The sequence below is a fragment of the Sus scrofa genome, chromosome 9 (assembly GCF_054392235.1).
Source record: "Sus scrofa isolate SSC_HxYL_T2T_F1_AM1 chromosome 9, Sscrofa_HxYL_maternal_Yorkshire_Landrace_v2.0, whole genome shotgun sequence".
Classification (NCBI taxonomy): domain Eukaryota; kingdom Metazoa; phylum Chordata; class Mammalia; order Artiodactyla; family Suidae; genus Sus; species Sus scrofa.
This window is the reverse complement of record NC_139391.1, coordinates 69,206,503-69,231,110: the sequence shown is the minus strand read 5'-3', so window position 1 is coordinate 69,231,110 and position 24,608 is coordinate 69,206,503. Positions and strand designations below refer to the sequence as shown.

At 40.1% G+C, this 24,608-nt stretch overlaps 1 protein-coding gene across 35 annotated transcripts in view; it reads right to left on the bottom strand.

The window, feature by feature from the left end:
* Positions 1 to 5,553: 5,553 nt before the first annotated feature.
* ZC3H11A (zinc finger CCCH-type containing 11A) overlaps positions 5,554 to 24,608 on the bottom strand; it is a 35,797-nt gene continuing 16,742 nt past the window's right edge. For all 35 annotated transcript variants that reach the window (XM_013989542.3, XM_084976817.1, XM_084976826.1 and 32 more), the window contains 13 exons: positions 23,369 to 23,572; positions 23,126 to 23,242; positions 22,776 to 22,856; positions 21,822 to 21,932; positions 20,649 to 20,711; positions 18,417 to 18,515; positions 16,984 to 17,052; positions 11,659 to 12,162; positions 11,252 to 11,331; positions 9,360 to 9,690; positions 8,419 to 8,585; positions 7,959 to 8,026; positions 5,554 to 7,565 (listed from right to left, as the gene is read on the bottom strand). In XM_013989542.3, coding sequence (XP_013844996.1) covers positions 7,307 to 7,565; positions 7,959 to 8,026; positions 8,419 to 8,585; positions 9,360 to 9,690; positions 11,252 to 11,331; positions 11,659 to 12,162; positions 16,984 to 17,052; positions 18,417 to 18,515; positions 20,649 to 20,711; positions 21,822 to 21,932; positions 22,776 to 22,856; positions 23,126 to 23,242; positions 23,369 to 23,572 — 2,153 coding nt within the window. In that variant the 3' untranslated portion in view covers positions 5,554 to 7,306. The remainder of the gene's footprint in view (positions 7,566 to 7,958; positions 8,027 to 8,418; positions 8,586 to 9,359; positions 9,691 to 11,251; positions 11,332 to 11,658; positions 12,163 to 16,983; positions 17,053 to 18,416; positions 18,516 to 20,648; positions 20,712 to 21,821; positions 21,933 to 22,775; positions 22,857 to 23,125; positions 23,243 to 23,368; positions 23,573 to 24,608) is intronic.

Below are 24,608 nucleotides of genomic sequence, written 5' to 3'. Positions count from 1 at the left end.
GCTCTATAGCATCCGGGGGAGGCCAAACTGAGTCGATGGCGTTTTGGAACATGGGTTGGTCCAACAGCGCCACCTGGAGTGTGGTGGAAGGAGGCGCAGAGCGGCTTCGGTTGCGCGTTGGCGGCTGCCGGGAGGGGCGGCTGATGAAGTGGCGCCACCGTGTCTTCATTTTCTGACTCTGCTTTAAGAGCCCAAACGTCCTGTTTGGCACCTTTGTCTGTGAAGTGAGTTAATTTAGTGCCTTTTTCTAAGGCCTATTTCCCTGGAAATTAGGCTTGATGGCACTGTTGTGGTGGACAGGGTAGGGCAGCAAGAAGCCCAAACTCAGAGCTCTCATATCTGACACTTTGAGCCACGATCTGAATTCAAAAGCCGGATGCTATGGGGAGTTCCCATTGTAATAAACCGGACTAGTATCCATGAGGACGCAGGTTTGATTCCTGGCCTTGCTCAGTGGGTTAAGGATCCCACGTTGTGGTGATCTGCTGTGTAGGCCCCAATTTTTTTTTTTTTTTTTTTTTTTTTTTTGCTTTTTTAAGGCCGCGCCCGGGGCATATGGAAATTCCCAGACTAGGGGTGGACTCAAAGTCACAGCTGCCGGCCTACACCACAGCTGCTGGATCAGAGCCTCGTCTGTGACCTACACCACAGCTCCCGGTAACGCTGGATCCTTAACCCACTGAGTGAGGCCAGGGATCGAACCTGTGTCCTCATGGATACCAGTAGGATTTGTTTCCACTGAGCCATGAGGGGAACTCCCATGCAGCCACTTTTATTTATTTATTTATTTTTGCATCCACTTTTAATCTGACACAAAGACCCAAGTAAAAATTGGCAATGGATGTGAACAATCAGTATAGCAAAGGAAATGTAAATGATCTTCAAACAGATGAAAACATGTTCGACTTCACTTGTTATAAGAGAAATGGAAACTAAATTACAATAAATTGTTTTCCCTCATTGGATTGGCAAAGATCAAAAAGGGGTTGGTAATGTGGATTATTAAACTCTACTTCTAGGTATTTAATCCTACAGATGAACTTATACATGTGAGGTAATCATTACAGCACTGTTTAAAATACCAAGATGGCAAAAACAACCTAAATGTCTATCAACAGAAACCAGCTCAATTATGGCATGTTCACATAGTGTAATACTATGCAACTAGAATAAAAGTTGAAGAAGTTCATGGTGTCTTGATATGAAATGATATCCAATATACAGTAAGAGAAAAATCAAGCTATGATATCCCTGAGATTTACTTCAAAATAATTTAGAGGAGCCAGCAGAGCTGGATCTCAGGGCAAGTCTAAGGAGCAAAATCTAATGAGTCACACTCAAATATGCAAGTATAACCCCAAGAGTGAGGACTTCCTTAAATTATGCCAGGCACTTTGCTTGCCTCACCCTAGCTCCAGTCCTGGGCCAGAATAGGGGATGGATTGTTGGTATGGGTATAGGTGAAACAGGATTTGTTACAAAATTTTAATTCATAATTTAAAATTGTGATAATAAATATAATAAAAAAGCAAGGTGCAGGATATCATATGTATTACACCTGATATCATATAAAAGTGTATTTGTGCTTATATATGCCTAAAATATCACTAGAATACCTGAGAAACTGATAAGATTGGCTTTGGAGGAGAGCTGGGACAGGAGTAGGAGGGAGGATTTTTTACTGTATACCCTTATATACATTTTGAATTTTGAAACTTGTGAATGAATGTATCACCAATTCAACGAATTTATTAGATAGTGGAAAGTCCTGAAAAATTTGTTTTCCCTTTTCTTGTTCCAACTAACCATAATGTTCTTGTAAAATTTGAGATTTTCATGATATTCCCAAGGTACCTGCAATCTCTGGTTCAAAGAAACACACACTGAGAAAAGGGAGTCGGCTCCAGGCCTTCTGAATATTGAAGAACATCCTTCCTCTCAGCTTTTAAGTTTCTTCCATCTCAACCAGAAGCCTCATGACTTTTTGGATGGCTGTGATTATTTAGAAGCACACCAGGAGTTCCCACTGTGGTGCAACAGGATTGGCAACATCTCTGGAGCGCTAGGACACAGGTTTGATCCCTGACCTGGCACAGTGGGTTAAGGACCCACTGTAACTGTGGCAATTGCATCACTGCATCTCGGATCTGATCTCTGGCCTAGGAGCTCCACATATCACAAGAGGGCCAAAAAAGAAAAGAAAGAAGCAGCATGCCAAAGAATGGGGCGAGGGGTGGAGTGAGGGAGAATAGGGTTAGGAAGAGACAGGGGCAGTCTAGGAAAGATTAAACAGCCCTTAAAATGGTCCAAGAACTTTTTTTTTTTTTTTTTTTTTTTTTTGTCTTTTTTAGAGCTGTGGCATATGGAGGGTCCCAGGCTAGGAGTCTAATTGGAGCTACAGTTGCCGGCCTACACCACAGCCACAGCAATGTCAGATTGGAGCCGAATCTGTGACCTACACCACAGCTCACGGCAACGTGGGATCCTTATCCCACTGCGTGAGGCCAGGGATCAAACCCAAAACTTCATGGTTCCTAGTCGGATTCGTTTCCACTGCGCCATGATGGGAACTCCCCAGGTAAACAACTTTATAACAATGAGGGTAAACAAAGAGTATTTGTCTAGCAGACAGGCACTGAACCCCAGTTTGGGAAGAGGGAGAAGGGGGTATTAGGAGAGGTAACCTGGAAGTCATAGAACATGTAGGAGTTAGCCAAAGAAAAGAGGAGAAAAGAGACCTAGGTAGAAGGCAGCATTAACAAAGGCAAAGGGATTAATTAAAGAGAGATCAATGATAAAATTATGTAGCTAGTAGTTTTGCTAGTGTAGAGCATGAAGGGTCAGTGGTGGAAGAGGCAGATACAACTGATGGTCAAAGCTCACTAAGAACAAAACTTACCTGCTCAATTTGGCTGTTTGCAAGCTCCCAGGCTAAGGTTTGAATCTGAGCCACAGCTGTGACCTATGCCACAGCTGTGGAAACCCCAGATTCTTTTAACCCACCGCACTGGGCCAGGGATTGAACCCGAGTCTCCACAGCAACCCATGCCACTGTAGTTGGATTAAGCCACTGCGCCAGAGCGGGAACTCCTTGAATCATCTCTTTTGCTAAGCTACACAAAACTCCAGATCAAATACCTCAAGGAAATCTTCCCTGACCAGTCTTGAATTTATTGATTTCTCATCTGTTCCCTCAATGGATAGCATCATCCAGTAATACTTGCACTGCTTCACTCCTGTTACTTTTCCCTTAAAATTACTATTATTATTTTTTGTTTTTTAGGGCCACACCCACAGCATATGGAAGTTCCCAGGCCAGGGGTCCAATCAGAGGTAACAGCTGCAGGCCTACATCACAGCCACTGCAACGCAAGATCCAAGCTGCCTCTGCAACCTACACCACAGCTCATGGCAATGCCTAATCCTTAACCCACTGAGCGAAGGCAGGGATCAAAGCTGCAATCTCATGGATACTAACTAGTTAGATTCCTTTCCACTGTGCCACAATGGGAACTCCACAGCTTTCTTGACTACTCTCTTTGACGTCTCAACCCATGTAACCATATATTAACCTTATATACCTTATTAACCATATATACCTACCAGGAAAGGCTCCTTCCATTTTGCTTCTCCTTTCCCTTCAAGTTTCTTCTCTTCCTCCTTTCCAATTCTCTCTTAAATGTTATCTATTCAACAAACAAGTCTTTTTTTAGTCTTTTATTTGAGCATCTTACCTCCTCTGCATTCTCATCTGAATCTTAAGTAACAAGCTGTTGCTTTACTCCTATCTGAAGACAAACCAGTCACAGAACCTAAAGACCTAAAAGCCCAGAAACAGGCAATACCAAATTTTAATCCACTGCTTTTTGCTCATCACCATAGACTTGGACTCTGCAACATCTTCACAGTTAAATCCAAACAAACCTAAGTAATTTAGGCACACTCAGTAAATTTTGTGACTTTTATAAATTCTGGAGTGCTGCTTATTTAGGGCCATTGCTTATGTTCTGTCCATTTTATTGTACAATGTTAAGAAAATGTATTTTCTTTGTGTTCATGCCCTTAACATTGTTTTGAAAATTCAAATTGCAGAAAGCAGAGTTTGGAAAATAAATTATTAATGCAGAAAGTTGTGTAGGTTGTGTAAACGTCCAGATTTAATGAGCAGCTTTCAAGGCTCAGATTTAAGAAAAAAGTTTTTTTTTTTTTTTTTTTTTGTCTTTTGTTGTTGTTGTTGCTATTTCTTGGGCCGCTCCCGCAGCATATGGAGGTTCCCAGGCTAGGGGTCAAATCGGAGCTGTAGCCACTGGCCTACGCCAGAGCCACAGCAACGCAGGATTCGAGCCGCGTCTGCAACCTACACCACAGCTCACGGCAACACCGGATTGTTAACCCACTGAGCAAGGGCGGGGACCGAACCCGCAACCTCATGGTTCCTAGTCAGGATTCGTTAATCACTGCACCACGACGGGAACTCCAGAAACCATGATTTTAGAAAAGGATCACAGAACTTTGACAGAGAACAAGCTTTATTTCTGAATCTGTCAATTATTAAACAGCAATGTTATATCTATGGTGGTTTCAAAGATCAGCTGAGATGAAAGTATGTTCTGGCCACATGAGAGAGAATCCACTGGAGTTTGAGGTTAATGTCAGAATTTTAAAGGATCATCTATTTTGAAAAAAACATAGTTGCAAATTATCTTGAAATTTCTAGCTATGGCCAAGATCTGCAACATTTGTGCCCTCTTCCTGTTAAAACTGAAAAACATAATCATTCAAAACAATGCATAATCTGTTTTGCTTTTTGTGAAAAATTGATTCAATTTATTGGGGACTTTCAGACTATTTGGAAAAATCTATGTTCTTTGGTAGCTAACAAACTTACATGTATTCGCATAACCAAAAATTGGCACACTACTGAAAAAAAAAAAAAGGACTTTGCTGAATTAAGTTTTATAAGCCTTCATGCTTGAAAATTCTAAACTGTTCGAGCCATCTAAGATCATTTCTGAAACTTCTCTTTTAGAAAAAAGTAATAAGGAATGAGGAGTTCCCGTCGTGGCTCAGCGGTTAACGAACCTACCTAGCATCCGTGAGGGTACTGGTTCGATCCCTGGCCTCGCTCAGTGGGTTAAGGATCCGATATTGCCGTGAGCCGTGGTGTGGGTTGCAGATGTGGCTCAGATCCTGCATTGCTGTGGCCGTGGTGTAGGCTGGCAACCTGCAGCTCCAACTGGACCCCTAGCCTGGGAACCTCCATATGCTGCGGGTGTGGCCCTAAAAAGACAGAAAAAAGTCTTGAGTTATAGTGATAATGGCTAAGTACCAGTGTTAGAAAAAAAAAATTTCATATATATTTATTTTTACCTAAAGCATATGCAGCTAAAACAGCATACTTGTGGGTTATGGCAATATGTCCCTCTATATAGTTTCTAACGCCATACAGTATCTGTGAAATTGGATCGGCTACACAAAAGGCCAACAATATTCTACCTGGGCCTCTACTGAGGCTGAAGTGACATACAACTCTTTAACTCACAACATCAAGACTTTGCTATATCGGTTTTTATTTAAAACACAAATAAGCATTTCTCTTTCTGTAATGGCAAATGGTTCAAATAATGCTGAACATGAATCATTGACTAATACAGGACTTTAAATATGAAACAAAATTATTTTTAAAAAAGCAAAAGAATAAAGGTTATATACAAAAGGGACCAGGAATCTACAAGCTGATTCCAAATGAAATGAGTAGAAAATCTGCGGTGAAACCAAAACATTCCACCCCTGCTTTGGAGAAGGGCTATTAGACAACATTCAGATGGATTGATAGAGAAGTGTCTATACATAAATTTCAAGTCATTTTTGCTTGTGTAGAATCATCCAGATCCTCCCAAGACTGAATGGGCAGTCCTGTGGCTTTCTTCCTTTTCCATATTCCCAACAAGGCTACATGAAGTTCAACTCTTGATGAGCCGCTTACAACAGCAGTTCCTTAGGAGCCAACATGACAGGTGGGTCAGATTTCCCCATGAGAAATAAAACTGGCCACCTAACAGCAAAATACCAAAGTCGACAAGTCCTTCTTTCCTCTTCCTTCTGATTATATACAATATTATCTCCTTTCAAGACTATTATCCCCATCAAATTTGTTCCTTCACAAATCTAAACCTTGAGGTGATATGAAGGAGACCAACATCAAGAAAAGAAAATTCAATTAGGAAATAAAGAAAGCTGGAAGGTATACAATACACCCCCAGAGCATCTCAATAATCCCTGCTGCAGTACAATTCAGTGTACTGCTGCAGTCCATAGATAAATAATGGCAGCTTGAATGAGTTCATTCCCCCCTCCCCTCTGGTAGTTAAAGGGAATCAAATAAATACTGGGCAAGAGGAGCCTGCTGGGAGTTAGAAATAAAAAATTAACCAATTTTTATCCCTGTGACAACTCAATGCTAGTAAGAGGCAAGTACTGAAGAAGGGACAACTTTCTTCCTAAAAAAAAAAATTCCTATAATCATTATGTCACCATCTCTTATTAAGAATCCAGGGAATCCCAGAAATAGAAAATTAGTTTCAGAGGACCCCTGAGGCACTTTAAAGCCTTAAAAAGTTACAGTAATAATAAATTAGCTATTGCTCTTCAGAGGCTTGCAGAGCAGCAGAAGCATGAAAATCAGGTCCAAAAAGTTATGTCCAGATTACAGGTTTCCTGAGCTGCTCAGCTGTCTCTAAAAGCTTAGTGGAATCTCCAAATACCTTTAAAAAGACATACAATTTAACACAGACTGAGTGGATTTTGTTGTTGTTGTTGTTCAGTGGTAGCATGAAATTTGGTCCTTAATGGTAGCAGCTGTCTTCATCCTTTTCAAACTCAGGTAACAACAGGTTCATTAAGACAATACATAAAAGAAATAATATAACAAAAGGGAAAAAAGTCAAAACTGACAAACACCTCAAGGAGTCACTAAGTTCTCTTGTACCCTTTTGCTTGGGTCTCCCACTCAGTCTTTCTGTGGAGAGAGGGTAAGACAGAACTTCTTTCTCAAAGATGCTAAACAATGGCATCGAATGGACAAAATGATTATCAAGGGACTTTAAAAAATCTGACCCCAAGGAATCCAGGACACACATGGATAATTCAGAGGTATACTTCTGATTTGGGGCAAATTCTAGACTAAGGAAATGATCATTTTGGATAAATGTTACAATAGATGAAACTATTTTTGAAACAGTTTTTTGGCGAGTTTTTTTTTTTTTGTTTTGTTTTTCTGTTTGCTTTAAATGTTCTACTACCGCCTTCAGCTATCAATCATTTCTGATAGCTCAAGCAGAAGGTCATCTTCATCCTTCCCAGGATCCAGGTCAATCTCAGCTTCTAGTTTGCCTCCTGAAATCTCCCATATTAGTTTCTCAAAATCATCCTCCATAGAGAGTGGGGGCTTTCCTGTTGAAGTAGAGCTGAGTCGGCGAGTTTTTGTAGTCATCTGGGATGAGGATGGGCCAGATGCTTCTGGTGGGGAGAGATCTGAAGAGGAGTGAGTTGGAGGCAGCACAAAACTGTAAAGGAAAAAACCCAAAAGATTATTAGATAACTGCCCCTTGCCAACGACTGGCTGGACCACCTAGTCTCATGTACACAGAATCTTAACCAAGAGTTGTTTCTAAGGACACATATAAAGAATTGTTTTACTGTTCTGGGACAAAGCACTTTCATCCTTTAAAAGAGAATTCAGACAAATGTTTAAAAACTTTAATACAAGCAAAATATAAACAACAGCATAAGAAGAGAACAGCAACCCCAAATATGTTTTCTTGGAATTAATTTGAAGTTTAGCAGATTTATTTAGATGTGGCTAAACTGTAAATGTTTCAAATTGTTTAGCACTGCTATTCCCTAGAGAACATCAATAATGGTGGCCTGAGTTTGGTATAAGAATTTCAAGGTATTACCTGTCTCTAGGTTTTTCTGTCTCAGGCACAGGGACTGATTTGTCCTCAGAGAGAAGTGGGACCACAGCCTACAAAAGAAAGAGTAAGATAACTCAGTGGGAGAGTCAGACTTTTTAATCTGAGCATATTCATTTTCTTTTGCTGCCTTCTCAGAATCCTGGCTATCATTCTTTAAGCCTTGGAATCTAAGAATAAACAATTCAAAGGTTGAGTATATAAATAAGCAAAATATTTTTAAAATAAGCAAAATACAGTCTTAATTAGCCTTTAAAAAAAGAAAATCTCATCCTTCCAACTCTACAAATGTCTAAGCTTGTAAATACACAGTAACAATCTAAGCAAGTAAAATGCTTAGAAAACGACAAAAAAATATTACACATAATAGTGAGCTAACAAGAGAATTTTCCCTGTTTTCCTACTACATAGACTAAAGCACCACTGAAGTGGATCAACTTCTTACCACTGCTGCTTTTTTGGCTGGGCTTTCCTGCAGGACAGTGCTGGAACTGAGTGGCTTCACAGCTGCAATGACAGCAGGGTGGACCTCTGCTGCCTTGCGTTTGGGGGCCAATTTGGGTGATGAGACAACTTTAACTACAGATGGTTTCACATTCACTTTAGGTTTAGCTACAAGGGACAGAAAATATCTGATGAATGGCTAGAATAATCCTTTTTTACATGGAGAATATTACTCAAATATCGAAATTCCCTCACATCAATAGAAATACCACAAATAATTAAAAAACCAAACAAGAAAACCAGACTGAAAATGATCCACCAGCAATTTACACTACATGTGGCTATGTACACATACATACACATAGACACACACTCAAATCCTTTCAGTGGTTCTCAAATTTGCTACTTTGCTTCCCTGGTGTTCTTCAAAACCAGAGGAAAATGCACCATGGAAAATGTTAGACAAAGCATTATAAACAGCAATTTTAAATTCTTTCTTTTTTGGGGGAGTCTATTTCCAGGGCCGCACCCGTGGCATATGGAGGTTCCCAGGCTAGGGGTCTAATGGGAGCTGCAGCCACCAGCCTACGCCAGAGCCACAGCAAAACCAAATCCGAGCCACATCTGCGATCTACACCACAGCTCACGGCAATGCTGGATCCTTAACCCACTGAGCAAGGCCAGGGATCAAACCCGCAACCTCATGGCAACCTCATGGTTCCTGGTCAGATTCGCTAACCACTGAGCCACGGAGAGAACTTCCAATTTCAATTCTGAGAAACGAATTCATCCAGTCCATTTTTAAAAATAGAATTATCAGAAATATTATTATCTACCAGCATGACCAGTATTACAAGGCAAATAATATTCAACCCAATTACTGCCAGTCACTGAAACTTGTTAATTTTGAAATTCTAGCAAGATGCACTAGAAAACACTCACCTTTACCCCTTTTATCCAAGGCCTGTGCTGCACATTTCACATTCAACATTGAGTCCCCAATCCCTGAGGTTTCTACCTCTGCCTTCTGAGATGACTTTGTGGGAAGCCTCTTAGTCAGGTGCCGTGTGGTGCCTGGCACAGTGGCGAGCACTGGTTTCTCTGCTAATTGGGTATTGCCAGAGTCTAAATCTCCCCGAAGGGGTGTTAAAACTGATTTTTCCTTCTGTAAGGTGCTTCGGTCTGGCAGTTTCTGCACATGCTTTTCTCTCCCTGTCTCACATCTCTTGACTTGAATTTTAGTGATGCCAACTCCTGTGGTCTCATCTGAAGCCTATGGATAAATTTAAGCGACAAAATTGAAATCTCGTACCTTTCAAAACCTGTATGATAATAATTTTCTATAAGTTACCAGGCTAACAGCTAAGTTGAACAGTTTCACATGATCTAGAACACAAGAGCTTTTGCTTTTTACTTGAATTAAATAGAAAACACCAAGCTTAAGATGAAAACATTAAAGGTGCATGGAACAACAAAAACCCAAATTCTAAGTCTAATACAAATACTTCCTAATCAGACGTTTGCACGAAGATTTATGTACAAGGTGTGCATTATCTTAATTGTGTAAAACAAAACAAAACAAATGTCCAGAACATTATGTGCCCAGTAAAAGCAACCGTCTTTAAGAATTTAATTAATGTTGTAAAGTTAAATGCTGAAAAATGACACATTGTGGAGTTCTCAATTATGTTCAAAACATGAGCTAAACAATGAACAAGTTCATATACACATATAAAAAAAGACTTGAAAGAAATGCATGAACAAAACTAATGGTAGTTACATTTAGGTGGTGGAATTATAGGGTTCCTTTTTTTTTTTTTTTGTCTTTTGTCTTTCTAGGGCTGCACCCACAGCATATGGAGGTTTCCAGGCTAGGGATCGAATGGGAGCTGTAGCTGCTGGCCCATACCACAGCCCCAGCAATGCGGAAGCCGCGTCTGCCAACTATATCACAGCTAAAGGCAACGCTGGATCGTTGGAGTGAGGCCAGGGATCGAACCCGAAACCTCATGGTTACTGGTCAGGTTCATTAACCACTGAGCCATGATGGGAACTCCTCATTCTTCTTAAGGAATGGAAATTCCCAGAGTTCCTGTCATGGCTCAGTGGAAATGAATCTGACGAGTATCCATGAGGACACAGGTTTGATCCCTGGCCTTGCTCAGTGGGTTAAGGATCTGGCATTACCATGAGCTGTGGTGTAGGTTGCAGATGCAGCTCAGATTCGGCATTGTTGTGGCTATGGTGTAGGCCAGCAGCTACAGCTCCAATTCGACCCCTAGCCTGGGAACCTCCATATGCCTCAGGTACAGGCCTAAAAAGACAAAAAAAAAAAAAAAAAGAAAAAAAAGAAATTCCCAACTTTTAAACAATGAGCGGCATTACTCTCAAAGGCAGAAAAAAACTTAGTTTAAAAAATATTAGTGGCAGGAATTCCTGATGGGTGCAATGGGATCGGTGGCATCTCTGCAGTGCCAGGACACAGGTTCCATCCCCAGCCTGGCACAGTGCATTAAAGATCCAGTATTACTGCATAGGTCACACTGCAGCTTGGATCTGATCCCGGGAAGTCCACGTGCCATGGGGTGGCCAAAAAAGAAAAAAAAAATTAATGACCAATTAAGAACAACTGCAAAAGGGCAGAAAACACTGACATACATTAACACTCTAAGAGAAAACTGTAAGCATAGTAAGAGACTGTTTACCTGCTATATTAGTGACATGATAAATAGAAACTTATAAATAAACTAAAACTAAAAAGCATATTTACTATTTATCTAGCTTTTGCTTGCCACGGGCAAGACTAATTTTAAAATGATTCTAAAGAAACTCACTTCTTTAGCCTCTGTTCTTGTCACACCACTCTGAGAAGCAACTTCATTTTCTTCTTGAAGTTTCTTTTCTTCTTGTATACCTAGATTCACATTAAACATATCATTAGGGAAGTAATTTCATTCACGCTGAAACTTCATGACAGATGAAGATAAAATTTTCTTAATAAAAGTAATGAGGGACAAATAAAATTGCAGATAAAGTGTTTTATAGTCCTCATACAAATTCAAAACGTGCCTTAAAACATCAAAGATCTATATAGTGCTGCTGTAAGGAGGGCAGCTTAACTTCTTTTAATCTAGTGGTTTTCAAAGTTACATGAGTAAAGACAATTTCTCAGAGAATTCCTATAAATTGCCCTGTGGAATACAGTCCTTCAAGTGGTACTGAGATCAAGTTCTTTTGTTACCTGTTTTTTTAGTGATCCGGAGAAATCGTCTAGCCCCTGGGGTGGCCTCAGGCTGAGGCTGGGAGCTGGTGCTGCTCTCAGAGCTCTGCTGCACCCTCAGTGCCTTCTCCATTTTAATTTCCTCCAGGGTCTTGATATGCACCTCCTGCATAGACTTTGCTCTACCTGCAGGTTCCTCTGATTGTCCTCTGCTGGCTACTACAGGTGGCAAAACCACTGTTTTTTTAGTGTCATTATCAGTCTTTAGCTTGATGCACGTTACATCCTTTTTGCTTTTTTGTCTCTCTGCTTCCTGCTGTCGGTGTTTCTTTTCAGCCAGGACCTCAGAGAATGTTTTGATTCGGATAGTGGAAGAGGTTCTTGTTCCTGAAGTAGAATCGTCAACTTTTGAAGGTCCTTCTGTCTTGAGTTTAGTTTGCAATTCTCCACGTTTTTGACTGGCTCTCTCAAGAAGAATTTCTTCTAACGTCTTCACACGGATCTCACCAACTTTAGTAACTCTCTCTGTTTTTAAGGGGGGAAAAACAAATGACTGTACTTGGAGTTCATCTCTTAATGATCTACGCCCTCTCTATTCTTGGATCAAGACAGTCCATAAGAGTGGTATCATCTGGGCAGACAATTAAAATGATCAATAGTAGATCAGTTTCAACCTCAATCTTAGATAGTGGACCTCATGGGAAAACCTAATCTTAGGACGTAAAAATTACTGATTTGGCTATCTATTCAGAAGCTACTTCTTGAGGAATCTGAAAGCCATTTACCAGCTGGAGAAGCTTGTCATCATAAATCTTAACCAGTAAGAGTAATAAATTAATTCTTCTATTTGCTCATAGATATAAACATGTGCTAGACACTATGCTAGAAATATAGAAGTAAGCAAAATGCAAACTCTACCCACAAGTAGCCTGCAGTCTAACACAGAGAAACCAATTAAGCAACAACAAAGTATAGTAATGATAACACCTTTGATAAAGCAATCACAGCTGACTTCTGAAAAATTTGTGTGCGTGTGTGCCTGCAGGTGTGTGTGTGTGAGATGGGACACCAACCTCCCCATGCAGTTGAAAATTTGCATATATAACTTTACAGCTGGGCTCCATATCCATGGTACTGCATCTGCAGATTCAACCAATCATGGACTGCGTAGTACTATAGTATGTACTTACTGAAAAAAATCCTTGTGTAAGTGGATCTACACAGTTCAAACCCATGTTATTCATATAGGAGCATACAGTGAGAACATCAATCTTTGTCTAGGAATTGGTTAAGGGAAGCTTTTCAGATTAAGTAACATTTAAGTGATATTTGAAGGATGAAAAGGAGCTATCAGGTGACAAGACAGAAGAAAAGTGGGAAAGGCCCAGAGATGGGCATGCCACTGAAGAGTAATATTTAATGATACATTAATCATTCTGTATTTGTTTAAACTACAGCAAATTCCACACTTGACAGACATGCCTATCCTCGTTACTGAAGGGCCCAAAGAAAGAAATAATGAAGTGATGTGAGAAAAATATTACTTGGAGATTATACATAAACATATTTAATCACTACATAACTTTTTAATAACTATCAAAAACAAAAGAAAAATATCCTTTTACAACCTTAACCACATCACATTCTGTTGCCCCTTCTGAATCTTTGAATATGCTGTCCCTTCTACAGGTTCCTACCAGGCTCATTTCTCCTACCTAATTAGTTGAAAATGAGTTCAGTTTAGAAGCTGACACTCTCCAGTCTAGTCTTTTTCTTTGGTCACAGCACTGATTACACAGTACTGTAACTGCCTGCATTTTCTTTTTTTTTTGTCTTTTGTTGTTGTTGTTGTTGTTGTTGCCATTTCTTGGGCCGCTCCCGCGGCATATGGAGGTTCCCAGGCTAGGGGTTGAATCGGAGCTGTAGCCACCGGCCTACGCCAGAGCCACAGCAACGCAGGATCCGAGCCGCGTCTGCAGCCTACACCACAGCTCACGGCAACGCCGGATCGTTAACCCACTGAGCAAGGGCAGGGACCGAACCCGCAACCTCATGGTTCCTAGTCGGATTCGTTAACCACTGCGCCACGACGGGAACTCCTGCACCACGACGGGAACTCCTGCATTTTCAATCATACTAGATAGATTCGCCACCAGAACAGTGACTATATTTAGTTATTTTAGTAGAGTACCTGTTACACAGGAAGTACTTACTTACTGATTTTCTTAGGTTTTTAAAATAAAATTCTTTCATTTCAAGATGGCAGTCTGATCTCAAAATTACCGCCTTAAGGAAAGTATGTGAATGGTGACAAGGTCCCTGTTTCCCTATACTACAAAATGTTATCAAAACAATAGAGAAGACATTAAAAGTAGAATAAATCCACAACAGCAATGGAAAACAAAGATGCCACTGGCAGAATATAAATCTTGATATATTTCTGAGATAGAAAGCCGATGTCTGGAATTATAAAAACATAGAAAAAGAATAGGTGTAACTGCAGGAGTGAGATCTGTTCTTCTCAAAACAGGCAAAGAAAAACTGCCAAGCAAGCATAAAAATCAACAGTGGGAAGAACACTTGGGCCAGTCATGACCTCCTCTTGAAAAATGATCCCTAAAAAGAGGAGAATCTTCCAGGGAAAGGAGCAGAATTATATGAGGATGCTGGGCTGGAGAGAATTAGAGCATGCAAATTTCAGGCTTTCACAAATGCCAAGTAGAAAAATGAGTGGTGAGGAAGAGAAGTAAAAAAGCAAAGCTACAAAATGAAGCTGGTTACACTCTTAAGAGTAAATAAGGTCTTTCCTACTGTAGCAATCATATGAGCCCTCAGTCTTCCAGCCTGCAACCAACACAAGCTGCCTTTTAGTGCACTCTCTCTATTTAGGCAGACAGGTCTCTCAGCCAGGAGAGAGGACTACTTGGGAAAAAGACCTTTAGAATCACAGAAGAAACTTAGGCCAGGTACTTACAGCTATGAAAAAGCAACATCAAAATGAAGAGAAGCAATGAAGAAGACAAAATAATGGGAGTTCCTTGGTGGCTCAGTAGGTTAAGGATCCAGCACTGCCGCAGCTATGGAGCAGGTCACAGCTATGGTTTGGATTTGATCCCTGGCCCAGGAACTTCCACATGCCACAGGTGTGGACAAAGTAAGTAAATATATAAATAAAAGATTCAAATTAGAAACTCCAGAGATGCCTGAAATTAGGTTATACAAAAGGAGAAATGAGGACTTCCCTTGTGGCTCAGTTGATTAAGGATCTGGCACTGTCACTGCTACAGCACGCATTGCTGTTGTGGTGCAGGTTTGATCCCTGGCCTAGGAAACCCTGCATGCTGCGGCCAAAAAAAGAAATAAATATTAAAGTAAATAAAACTGGAGTTCCTGTCGTGGCGCAGTGGTTAACGAATCCGACTAGGAACCATGAGGTTGCGGGTTTGATCCCTGCCCTTGCTCAGTGGGTTAACAATCTGGCATTGCCGTGAGCTGTGGTGTAGGTCGCAGACGCAGCTCGGATCCCGCGTTGTTGTGGCTCTGGTATAGGCTGGCAGCTGCAGCTCCGATTAGACCCCTAGCCTGGGAACCTCCATATGCCGAGGGAGTGGCCCAAGAAACAGCAAAAAGACAAAAAAAAAAAAATAAATAAATACAGTAAATGAAACTATATTTTATTATTGTTATTATTTTTTTGTCTTTTTGTCTTTTTAGGGTCACACCCGAGGCACGTGCAGGTTCCCAGGCTAGGGGTATAGTCAGAGCTGTAGTCTCTGGCCTACACCAGAGCCACAGCAACACCAGATGCAAGCCGCACCTGCAACCTATACCACAGCTCACGGCAACACCAGATCCTTAACCCACTGAGCAAGGTCAGGGATTGCACCCGCAACCTCATGGTTCCTAGTCGGATTTGTTTCCACTGCACCATGATGGGAACTCCCAATAAAACCATCTTAAAAAAAAAAAAAAAAAAAAAGCATTGGAGTTCCCATCGTTGCACAGTGGTTAATGAATCCAACTAGGAACCATGAAGTTGCGAGTTCGATCCCTGGCCTTGCTTAGTGGGTTAAGGATCCTGCATTGCCGTGAGCTGTGGTGTAGGCTGCAGACACGACTTGGAACTGGCATTGCTGGGGCTCCACATAGCCACAGCTCTGATTCGATCCCTAGCATGGGAACCTCCATGTGCCATGGGAGTAGCCCTTAAAAAAAAAAAAAAAAAGGAAAAAAAAAAAAAAAGCACAGGCTATGGAGTTCCAGTTCCAGTTGTGGAACCTGACTAGTAACCATGATGATGCAGGTTCAACCCCTGGCCTCATTCAGTAGGTTAAGGACCCAGCATTGCCACAAGCTGCAGTGTAGGTCGCAGATGGAACTTGAATCTGGCCTGGCTATGGCACAGACCAGCAGCTGCAGCTCCAATGGGACCCCTAGAGCCCAGAAACTTCCATATGCTGCAGGTGTGGCCATAAAAAGAAAAAAAAAAAAAAAAAAAGTTCCTATGTTGCCCTAAGTCAAAAGGAATGTCTGTCTGTTCCTTTATAACTTTTCTTCATTCAATACAATGGGAGAAGTTTCCCATACCATTATTGTTCAGAGCATGACTTTTCATGACAGGAATTTAGTACATACTATGTTAATTTTATTCCTTTTTGTTGGATATTTAGGTCATTTCTGATTTCCTGTTACTAATGCTACGATAAACAATTCATTTACATAGTTCTCTTGTGGCACAGCAGGTGCAGTTCTCTTGTGGCACAGCAGGTTAAAGATACAGCTCTGTCACTGCTACGGTTCAGGTCGCTGCTGTGGCTTGAGTTTGATCCTGGCCCAGGAACTTCCACACGTTGTGGGTGCAAACAACCAACCAATCAACCAAAACCACTCATTGTGCCATTTTTTTTTTTTTGTCTTTTTTTGCTATTTCTTTGGGCCACTCCCGCGGCATATGGAGGTTCCCAGGCTAGGGGTCGAATCGGAGCTGTAGCCACTGGCCTACGCCAGAGCCACAGCAACGCAGGATCCGAGTGTGGTCTGCGACCTACATCACAGCTCATGGCAATGCTGGTTCATCAACCCACTGAGCAAGGGCAGGGACCGAACCCGCAACCTCATGGTTCCTAGTCAGATTCGTTAACCACTGCGCCACGACGGGAACTCCCTCATTGTGCCATTTTTAACTACAAAAAGAATTCATACCAGCAGGAAATCAATTACTTAAAAAACAAACCAACCCACAAAAAAGAAAAAACACAGGCCCCAACCTAACACAAAAGGTAAATTGGAAAAAACAGATTCTTTCCCCAAGAAATGCCATCAGAAACCAGCGTTAAGGTTTCCTACCTGTCGCCCCCTCACTGTCTGGACCAGCTGACACACCTAATCGCTCCTTCAGAGACTTGGAAACTTGAACTGTTTAAAAGGAAAAAAAAAAAGATTTCAAAAACCAAAAGTTGAACAGAGGCTTTTTATAGGTCAAAAATCTTTTTCAAAGCTCACAAATTAGGCTTATGATTGTTTTCCAATGCAGAAGCTTTTTTCAAATCTCTTCAGGTCTTATAATTTTTCTTCACAATACAGATAGGCCTATGAGAATCATGGTTTCTCTAGTGCACTCTGGAAAGCTTAAAAAAAAAAAATTCTCCTCTTTACATCTGAAAAGCAAAAACTACTGAATTTAGGGAAATAATTTGTTATTGTCGAACATTCTAAAATCTTATTGGCATCAAAATGTTTTTTTTCCCCCTAAATCCATTTGAAATATGCTCTTTAGTTATGAGAGTCTTCAATATGATTGACAGGCAAAGAGAAAGAAAATTTAGTTGCAAAGAAAAAAAGTAACTTCTGTTTGTTCTGAGAATATAAAAAAAAAAAAAAACCCAAAAGAGAATGTCTACTCATCTAAGCCTCTTAGGGTAGAAGAAAGGTAGAAAGAAATTTCTTATCTTCAAAAGAAGTTAAAACTAAAAACAAAAAGGAAAATAACAGTGGTAATTAATACCACTGCAAGTAGTGCAAGGAAAAAAAAATCACCCCTTTTCTTCTTTCTATAAATAAAAGTTCAATTACAAAGTCATTCTAACCCCCAAATATCTCTCAAATTAGTCTACATCTCTTCATATCGACTTCTAGAACACTAAATATATGCCACTAACTCTTCTTTCCTCGATTTAACTCATTTTTACATAGCACACTTGTTCCCTCCATATTTTAGGTGGGGTGATGGTTCCAAAATGCAAATCTTTGAGTACCTTTGATCCTTGTTGGTAACCTTCAATGGTTTGCTACTATTTTAGCATAAGCCCAAAGTAACACGGCTCTAAATAATCAATCCCTTCTTCCACTCCAGGCATTATGCTCTTCATCCCAATTCTACGTTTTAACCACAGTGAATCCCTTGAGCTCTCAGCCTTTGCATGTGTTTTCTCTGCCTAGTACACAGCCTCTGGCCCTTCAACTTTACCTGGCTAATACCTAAATCACCTTTCATGTCTAAGCTTTAATATCATTTCCTCTGGGAACCTTCCCCTGACAGATGCTAAGATTAGGTGCCCTTCCACCGTGCTCCCACAATATTGTGTACTTTCTCTGTCACAGAATTCATCACAATGTATGTTAGGTATTCCTATCTGCCATTATATTATAAGCTCCTGAGGACTGTGATGGCATTTACTTTATCCAACATTGTCTACCTAAAATCCAGCAGAGTAAACATTCAAATGTTTGTTGAATGAATAATAAAATAGATACAAAAAGATGTATTAGAACACAAGTACCTTTCTTTGGTGTTTTGTCAGTGTTAATTTCTGGAGCTTCAACTTTCTTCCCTAGCCTTTGTGCAAGGCTACGTTTCAATGGAGGATCACTGTCACCACCTACAAACAGAAGGAATATACTTTAAGAGGTCAGTTCAATCTTTAGTAAGGTCAAGAAATACAAGCAAAAACAGACTACATAGGAGTGCCTGTCATGGCTCTGCAGAAACGAATCTGACTAGCATCCATGAGGACGAAGGTTCGATCCCTGGCCTGGCTCAGTGGGTTAAGGATCTGGTGTTACAGTGGCTGTGGCTGTGGCGTAGGCCAGTGGCTGCAGCTCTGATTTGACCCTTAGCCTGGGAACCTCCACAGGCTGAGGGTGTGGCCCTTAAAAAAAAAAAAAAAAAATGTAGAATAATTCTGTAAGTTTTCTGCATTTATATGATATATTCATTCACTAACTATAACTCGATGTTAAAGAAGGAATAAAAATGTCCCAGAAAAAAGAGGTTAAGAAAGGGGAAAAAAAAATTCGAATGCACAAATTAACATTTACCAAATAACTAAAACTACAAACAGAGGGTTATAGCCCTGATCAAAGCTGAGATTCAGAATTAGAAATAATGTGGAAATAAAAATCTTCATGCACACAAAAAAACTTAACTGGCCAACTGCTGAATTCCAGGTAGATCTGTGGTTAAATACAACTGGGATGATTAGGAGGACCAAAAAAACCATTAAAATTTAAAATTTTCCTGTGACATGAAGACTCCAAAGGCCAAAAAGCCCCTTTCTTCAATTCCAGATAAGAAATCTAAGGTTATGAAAGATGCTATATCTTACTTATTTAAGTCACCGATTAGTGATAGAGACAGGACCTGAACCAAGTTTCCTGATTAGTGGTTCATTACATTACACTGGTCAATGTAAGTTTATGTCACAAGTTTTTAAAAATTATTGTTTGGATAGTTTGACTGAAGATGTAATCTTAGCAGGGTCCCATTAAAAACTTGCAAGACCAGACACAGAATATCTTTTTCTCTCTCTTATTTACAATATACCCCAAATCACAAAGTTTACACATGTGCTGTTTTAAAATAGATTTCTACCTTTTTTTAACCTAAAATTTCCTAGGCAGTGATAATGCTACAAAAGAAAACACAAAACAGGTTAAGATTTCACATTTGTAACCACATTTTAAAAGAGTATGAAGGAACCTCTGAAGTCAGATAAGATTTTCAAAATAATTCTTTTGAAACAAACACCCTAGAGTAGGAGTTCCCATCATGGCTCAGTGGAAGCGAATCTGACTAGTATCCATGAGGATGCAGGTTCGATCCCTGGCATCGCTTGGTGGGCTAAGAATCTGGCGTTGGTGTTGAAATGTGGTGTAGATCACAGACTCGGCTCAGATCTGGCAGTGTTGTGGCTGTGGTGTAGGCCAGTGGCTACAGCTTTGATCTGACCCCTAGACTGGGAACTTCCATTTGCTGTGAGTGCAGCCCTAAAGAGACAAACAAACAACAAAAAACACACGAGGAGTTCCCGTCGTGGCGCAGTGGTTAACGAATCTGACTAGGAACCATGAGGTTGCGGGTTCGGTCCCCGCCCTTGCTCAGTGGGTTGATGAACCAGCGTTGCCGTGCGCTGTAGTGTAGGCTGCAGACGCGGCTCGGATCCTGCGTTGCTGTGGCTCTGTTGTAGGCCAGTGGCTACAGCTCCGATTGGACCCCTAGCCTGGGAACTTTCACATGCCGCGGGAGCGGCCCAAAGAAATAGCAAAAAGACCAAAAAACAAAACAAAACAAAACATAACAAAAACAAAAAACAACCACACACATGAGTAGGTATACAACAATTCAATTACATGGTAAAATACTTCCGTACATATAAAATAGCTTAATAAATTCAAGGACTGAATTTATATTAACTGGATACTTTTTTCCCCTCTAAACACTGAAATTCAATTTAGCAATAGAAACTGAGATATTATTTACTCTTTTTTAAAATGTAGTACTTTTAAAGAGTTACACATAATCTAATTAAATCATTACACTATAAATTTGTATGACTTCAGTAAGAATATAATGCACATGTGAAAAACAAAGAAATTTTATACATACTTTCAGCCAGGAATAAAGGGAGTCAATATCAATATTGATAGGGCATTTGAATAAAGAGAATTTTGGAGGAGATATCATAACGTACAAACAAGCAGAAAACAAAGAATAGGCATAAAACTTGTCTCACCTACTGAAAATTTTCGTTTCCCCAGTCTCTCGGTTAGACTCAATCTTACTAAAGGTTCTTCTCCTAAAATGACAAAAACAGAATTTCTCTACCATTAGCCAATTTTTCTGTATTCAGTAACTACTAATGAGTACAAATTATGCTCTAATATTAACATGAGTCCACTGGAGTTCCCGTTGTGGCTCTGCAGGTTAAGAACCCAACTAGTATCCATGAAGACGTGGGGTCTGATCCCTGGCCTCAATCAGTGGGTTAAGGATCAGGCATTGCCGTGAGCTGTGGTATAGGTCGCATATGTGACTCAGATCCTGCACTGCTGTGGTTGTGGCGTAGGCTGGCAGCTGCAGCTCTGCTTCAACCCCTAGCCTGGGAACTTCCATATCCCTTGAGTGCGGCCCTAAAAAGACAAAAGTCCACCCAGAAAGTCTCCTGGGAATCAGGTATCAGTCTTAAAGACTACCCACGTTAAAAGCAAAACAAACACACACAAACCACCTCCCCCCGCCAAAAAACCAACCTATTAAATAATTTAAATAGCCAAACGCAGAGCCCAAAGGGAAGAAAGAGCACAGTACTAGTTATTAATAGTAGACAAGTATATGAAGACAAGTTGTGTCTAATTGGTTATACAACCCAAACTATACCTTTGCTTGTGCACTTCCATAATTTAAATGAAATCATGTACTACTCCACTGCTAACTCTCCCATACAGCTTTCCCTGAAAATCCCAGCAAGAAGGGAGCTCTCTTTTCTCTGACTCTTTGCTGTCTGAATGACATAAATATTTACATGTATCTGCATACTGCAATTATTTGTGTCATGTTCTTTACTAGATTTAAAACTATTAAGGGAAAAGAATTTTACATTTTTCTCTAATTTAAAGGGTTTATTATAGTTTTTTTTACCTTCAATGGGCAGTCAATAAATTTGCTGGATTCAAATAAACAGTAAATGTAAAAAGTAAACAGAATACATAAATGTGAGAGCTGCCTGGTTAAGAATTTCAACCTTTGAAATAGCAGAGTCAAATGCACTAAGTTTTCATCCTATCCAGTCAACATATTGAAGTTTCCCCGCAAATCCATTAAGAGCAAAATACATGCAAGGATTCTGCTCCTCCCAGTCATTTAAAAGCAGTAGGCTGACAACACTTACGACCTACCTATACCTCACCTTGTTTGTTGGACAGAGTTACTGTCCTCACCACAGTCCGGACATTCTCTTTTTCAGGACCTGGAACAGGCTGTGGCTGGAGTAAAAGACTGGAAACTCCTGAAGAACCTTCTGAATAAATCAAGTCAAAGAAGAGTAAGTAATTTATGGAAAGTAAAGCTTTCACAAATCAAGAAATTTCGTCTCTGTGACCAGATAAGTCCAATACGGACCACTGGACTACAAAAGCCAATCCGTCTTCATTTTGTCTGCCTACAGGGAAATGGGGCAGGGGAAGGGGAGATAATCTTATTTCTTACCTGCCCTTGGCACAAAGTGAATATAAAACATGAAACTGTTTTGACTGACTTAGGCATTCAATCTACTTTTATATACTAATAAGGCTAACATTATTCTAAAGGTAACCTCAGAAGCACAAGAGCTACATTAGGCGTATCAATTCAATCTTCTCTATCTATAATTAATCATCTGGAAAACACAACTCCAAGGTTCCTAAAGAACAAGCTTCAGCAAGAAGGTACTTAGACCCAATCATCTGATTATCTCTAAAATACTACATTTTACACTTTATCTGTAACTTTTAAGGTCAGAAATACAGATTAAGCTAAGGCAAGCACCAGAAGAAAAGCCTAGCTGTTCTTAAGGAAGAGCTCACCTACCATAAAATAAACTTTTCTATTTTTAATAACAGTTTATATGCTGTTCTTTAGAGTTATTTCTCAAAATAAGTTCTTTCAGTTTATTCTAAATGTCTAGAATATTTAGGGACTGAAACACAGCTGTAATGAATTAAAAAAGCAACCATCATTAAAATAAATCCGAGTTTAATTTATAAACTACAAAAATCAAAAACTGTTTGCTCATTTTGGTTGGTGCCAAGTGTCCTTATTATCAGAAGTATCCTTGTTCTCTAACAACATTCAACCCTCCAGGTCAAAACTCCTGATAACTCACCACCTTGCTTCTTGGATTTCTCCTTCATTTTCTTTGATTTAATTTCCTCAAGAGTTTTTATTCCGAAATTCAAACATTCACCTAGAAATGCAAACAGCAACTGTGTGAGGAACTAGCACCATTTCACCTTTGCATTTTATCTGTACATGGCTGGCATGCAAATGTTTTCTGAATGAATAAGAGAAAGTATGTGTAAGTAGGTGTGTGAGTATAATGGGAGCAGGGAAGAGGAAGGGGGTGGTAATTATGAACTAAAGTTCAGAGGTATTTAAAAAACAGGTATTTACACACATTCAACAGCACTGTAGGATTTATGAGCAGGAACTAGCATCAATATAGCCATTTCTTACCTTGTTTTAAATTGACCCCAGGTTTTCGAGCAGAAGCCACTCGTAATCCGTTATGAACTTCAGGAGTTGGCTGCAGGGTAGGTGTTTTGGTTTCATCACCTTCCTCAGAAAACTGATCTACATTATCAAAATTTAAGGCAAATTTTCAATTAAGAATAGGCCTAGATCTTCAAGTTGAATTCTGTCTAAATCAGTAAGTTACCCTGATCATTTACTTCCTTTAAAGAAAGAACTAAAACTTACCATCATCATCTTCATCATCATCTGCAGCATTGATTACCACTGGCGGATGTGTAGGGCTAGGAACATTTTCTGAACTTTCTACTTTCATAACACTTCGCAGCTGAGGAGAGGGATTAGACTGGACAGACAATTTGTTCTGTTGAACTGTGAGCTGGCTAGCTTTCACTTCCTCTTCTGGTGACTCAGGCACAGTGGGCAACACAGCTACACATACAAAGACAGTCATAAATTAAAAGTAGAAGACACAGGAGTTCCCTTCATGGCTCAGTGGCTAACAAACCCAGCTGGGATCCATGAGGAGGCAGGTCTGACCTCTGGCCTCACTCAGTGGGTTAAGGATCCAGCTTTGTCGTGAGCTGTGGTGTAGGGGGCAGACATGACTTGGATCCCCTGTTGCTGTGGGTGTGGTATCGGCTAGCGGTTGTAGCTCCGATCTGACCCCTAGCCTGGGAACTTCCATGTGCTGTGGCTATGGCTGTGAAAAAGCAAACAAAACAAAACAAAAAAACAGTAGAACATACAAGAAGATACAGTCCCAATTCATCAAAAATCCCTGACCACCTATGATAGGTTTGGGGATTTTCCTTAGGAGCATTGTCTTTTTATTTTAATTTGTATCTTTTAATTAAAAATTTACTTTCAAATTTCCACATTTTCCCAATTAGGTTCTAAACTTCCAGGGAGCTTTGAAAATGTGGCTTTCCTGGCTAACAACCATTCACTATATGTAAACACATACAAAGTCGGCATTCAATATAGAGAATAAACAGGAAGCTAGATGCATAGTAACTATTCACAAATTCTAAACATTTAATATTGAAATTCTAGGCTTTCTGATCAAGAAGAGCTTTTAAAAGAGATAGTAGGTAATACTTTTTTTTTTTTTTGCTTTTTAGGGCCACACCTATGGCATATGGAGGTTCCCAGATTAGGGATGGAATCAGAGCTATAGCTGCTGAACTACACCACAGCCACAGCAATACAGGATTTGAGCCTCATCTGCAACCTACACCACAGCTCACAGCAATGCCAGATCCTTAACCCACTGAGAGAGGCCAGGGATGGAACCTGCTTTCGTGGATTCTAGTCAGATTTGTTAACTGCTGAGCCATGGCGGGAACTCTGCTAACACTTTTGAACCAAACCAAAAAGGTTTTGTGAACCTACTTTTTTTTCTTAATGATAGATGAAAATATACAACTATGGAATTTTAATCATAAAGCAAACACAGCTTTTAAAC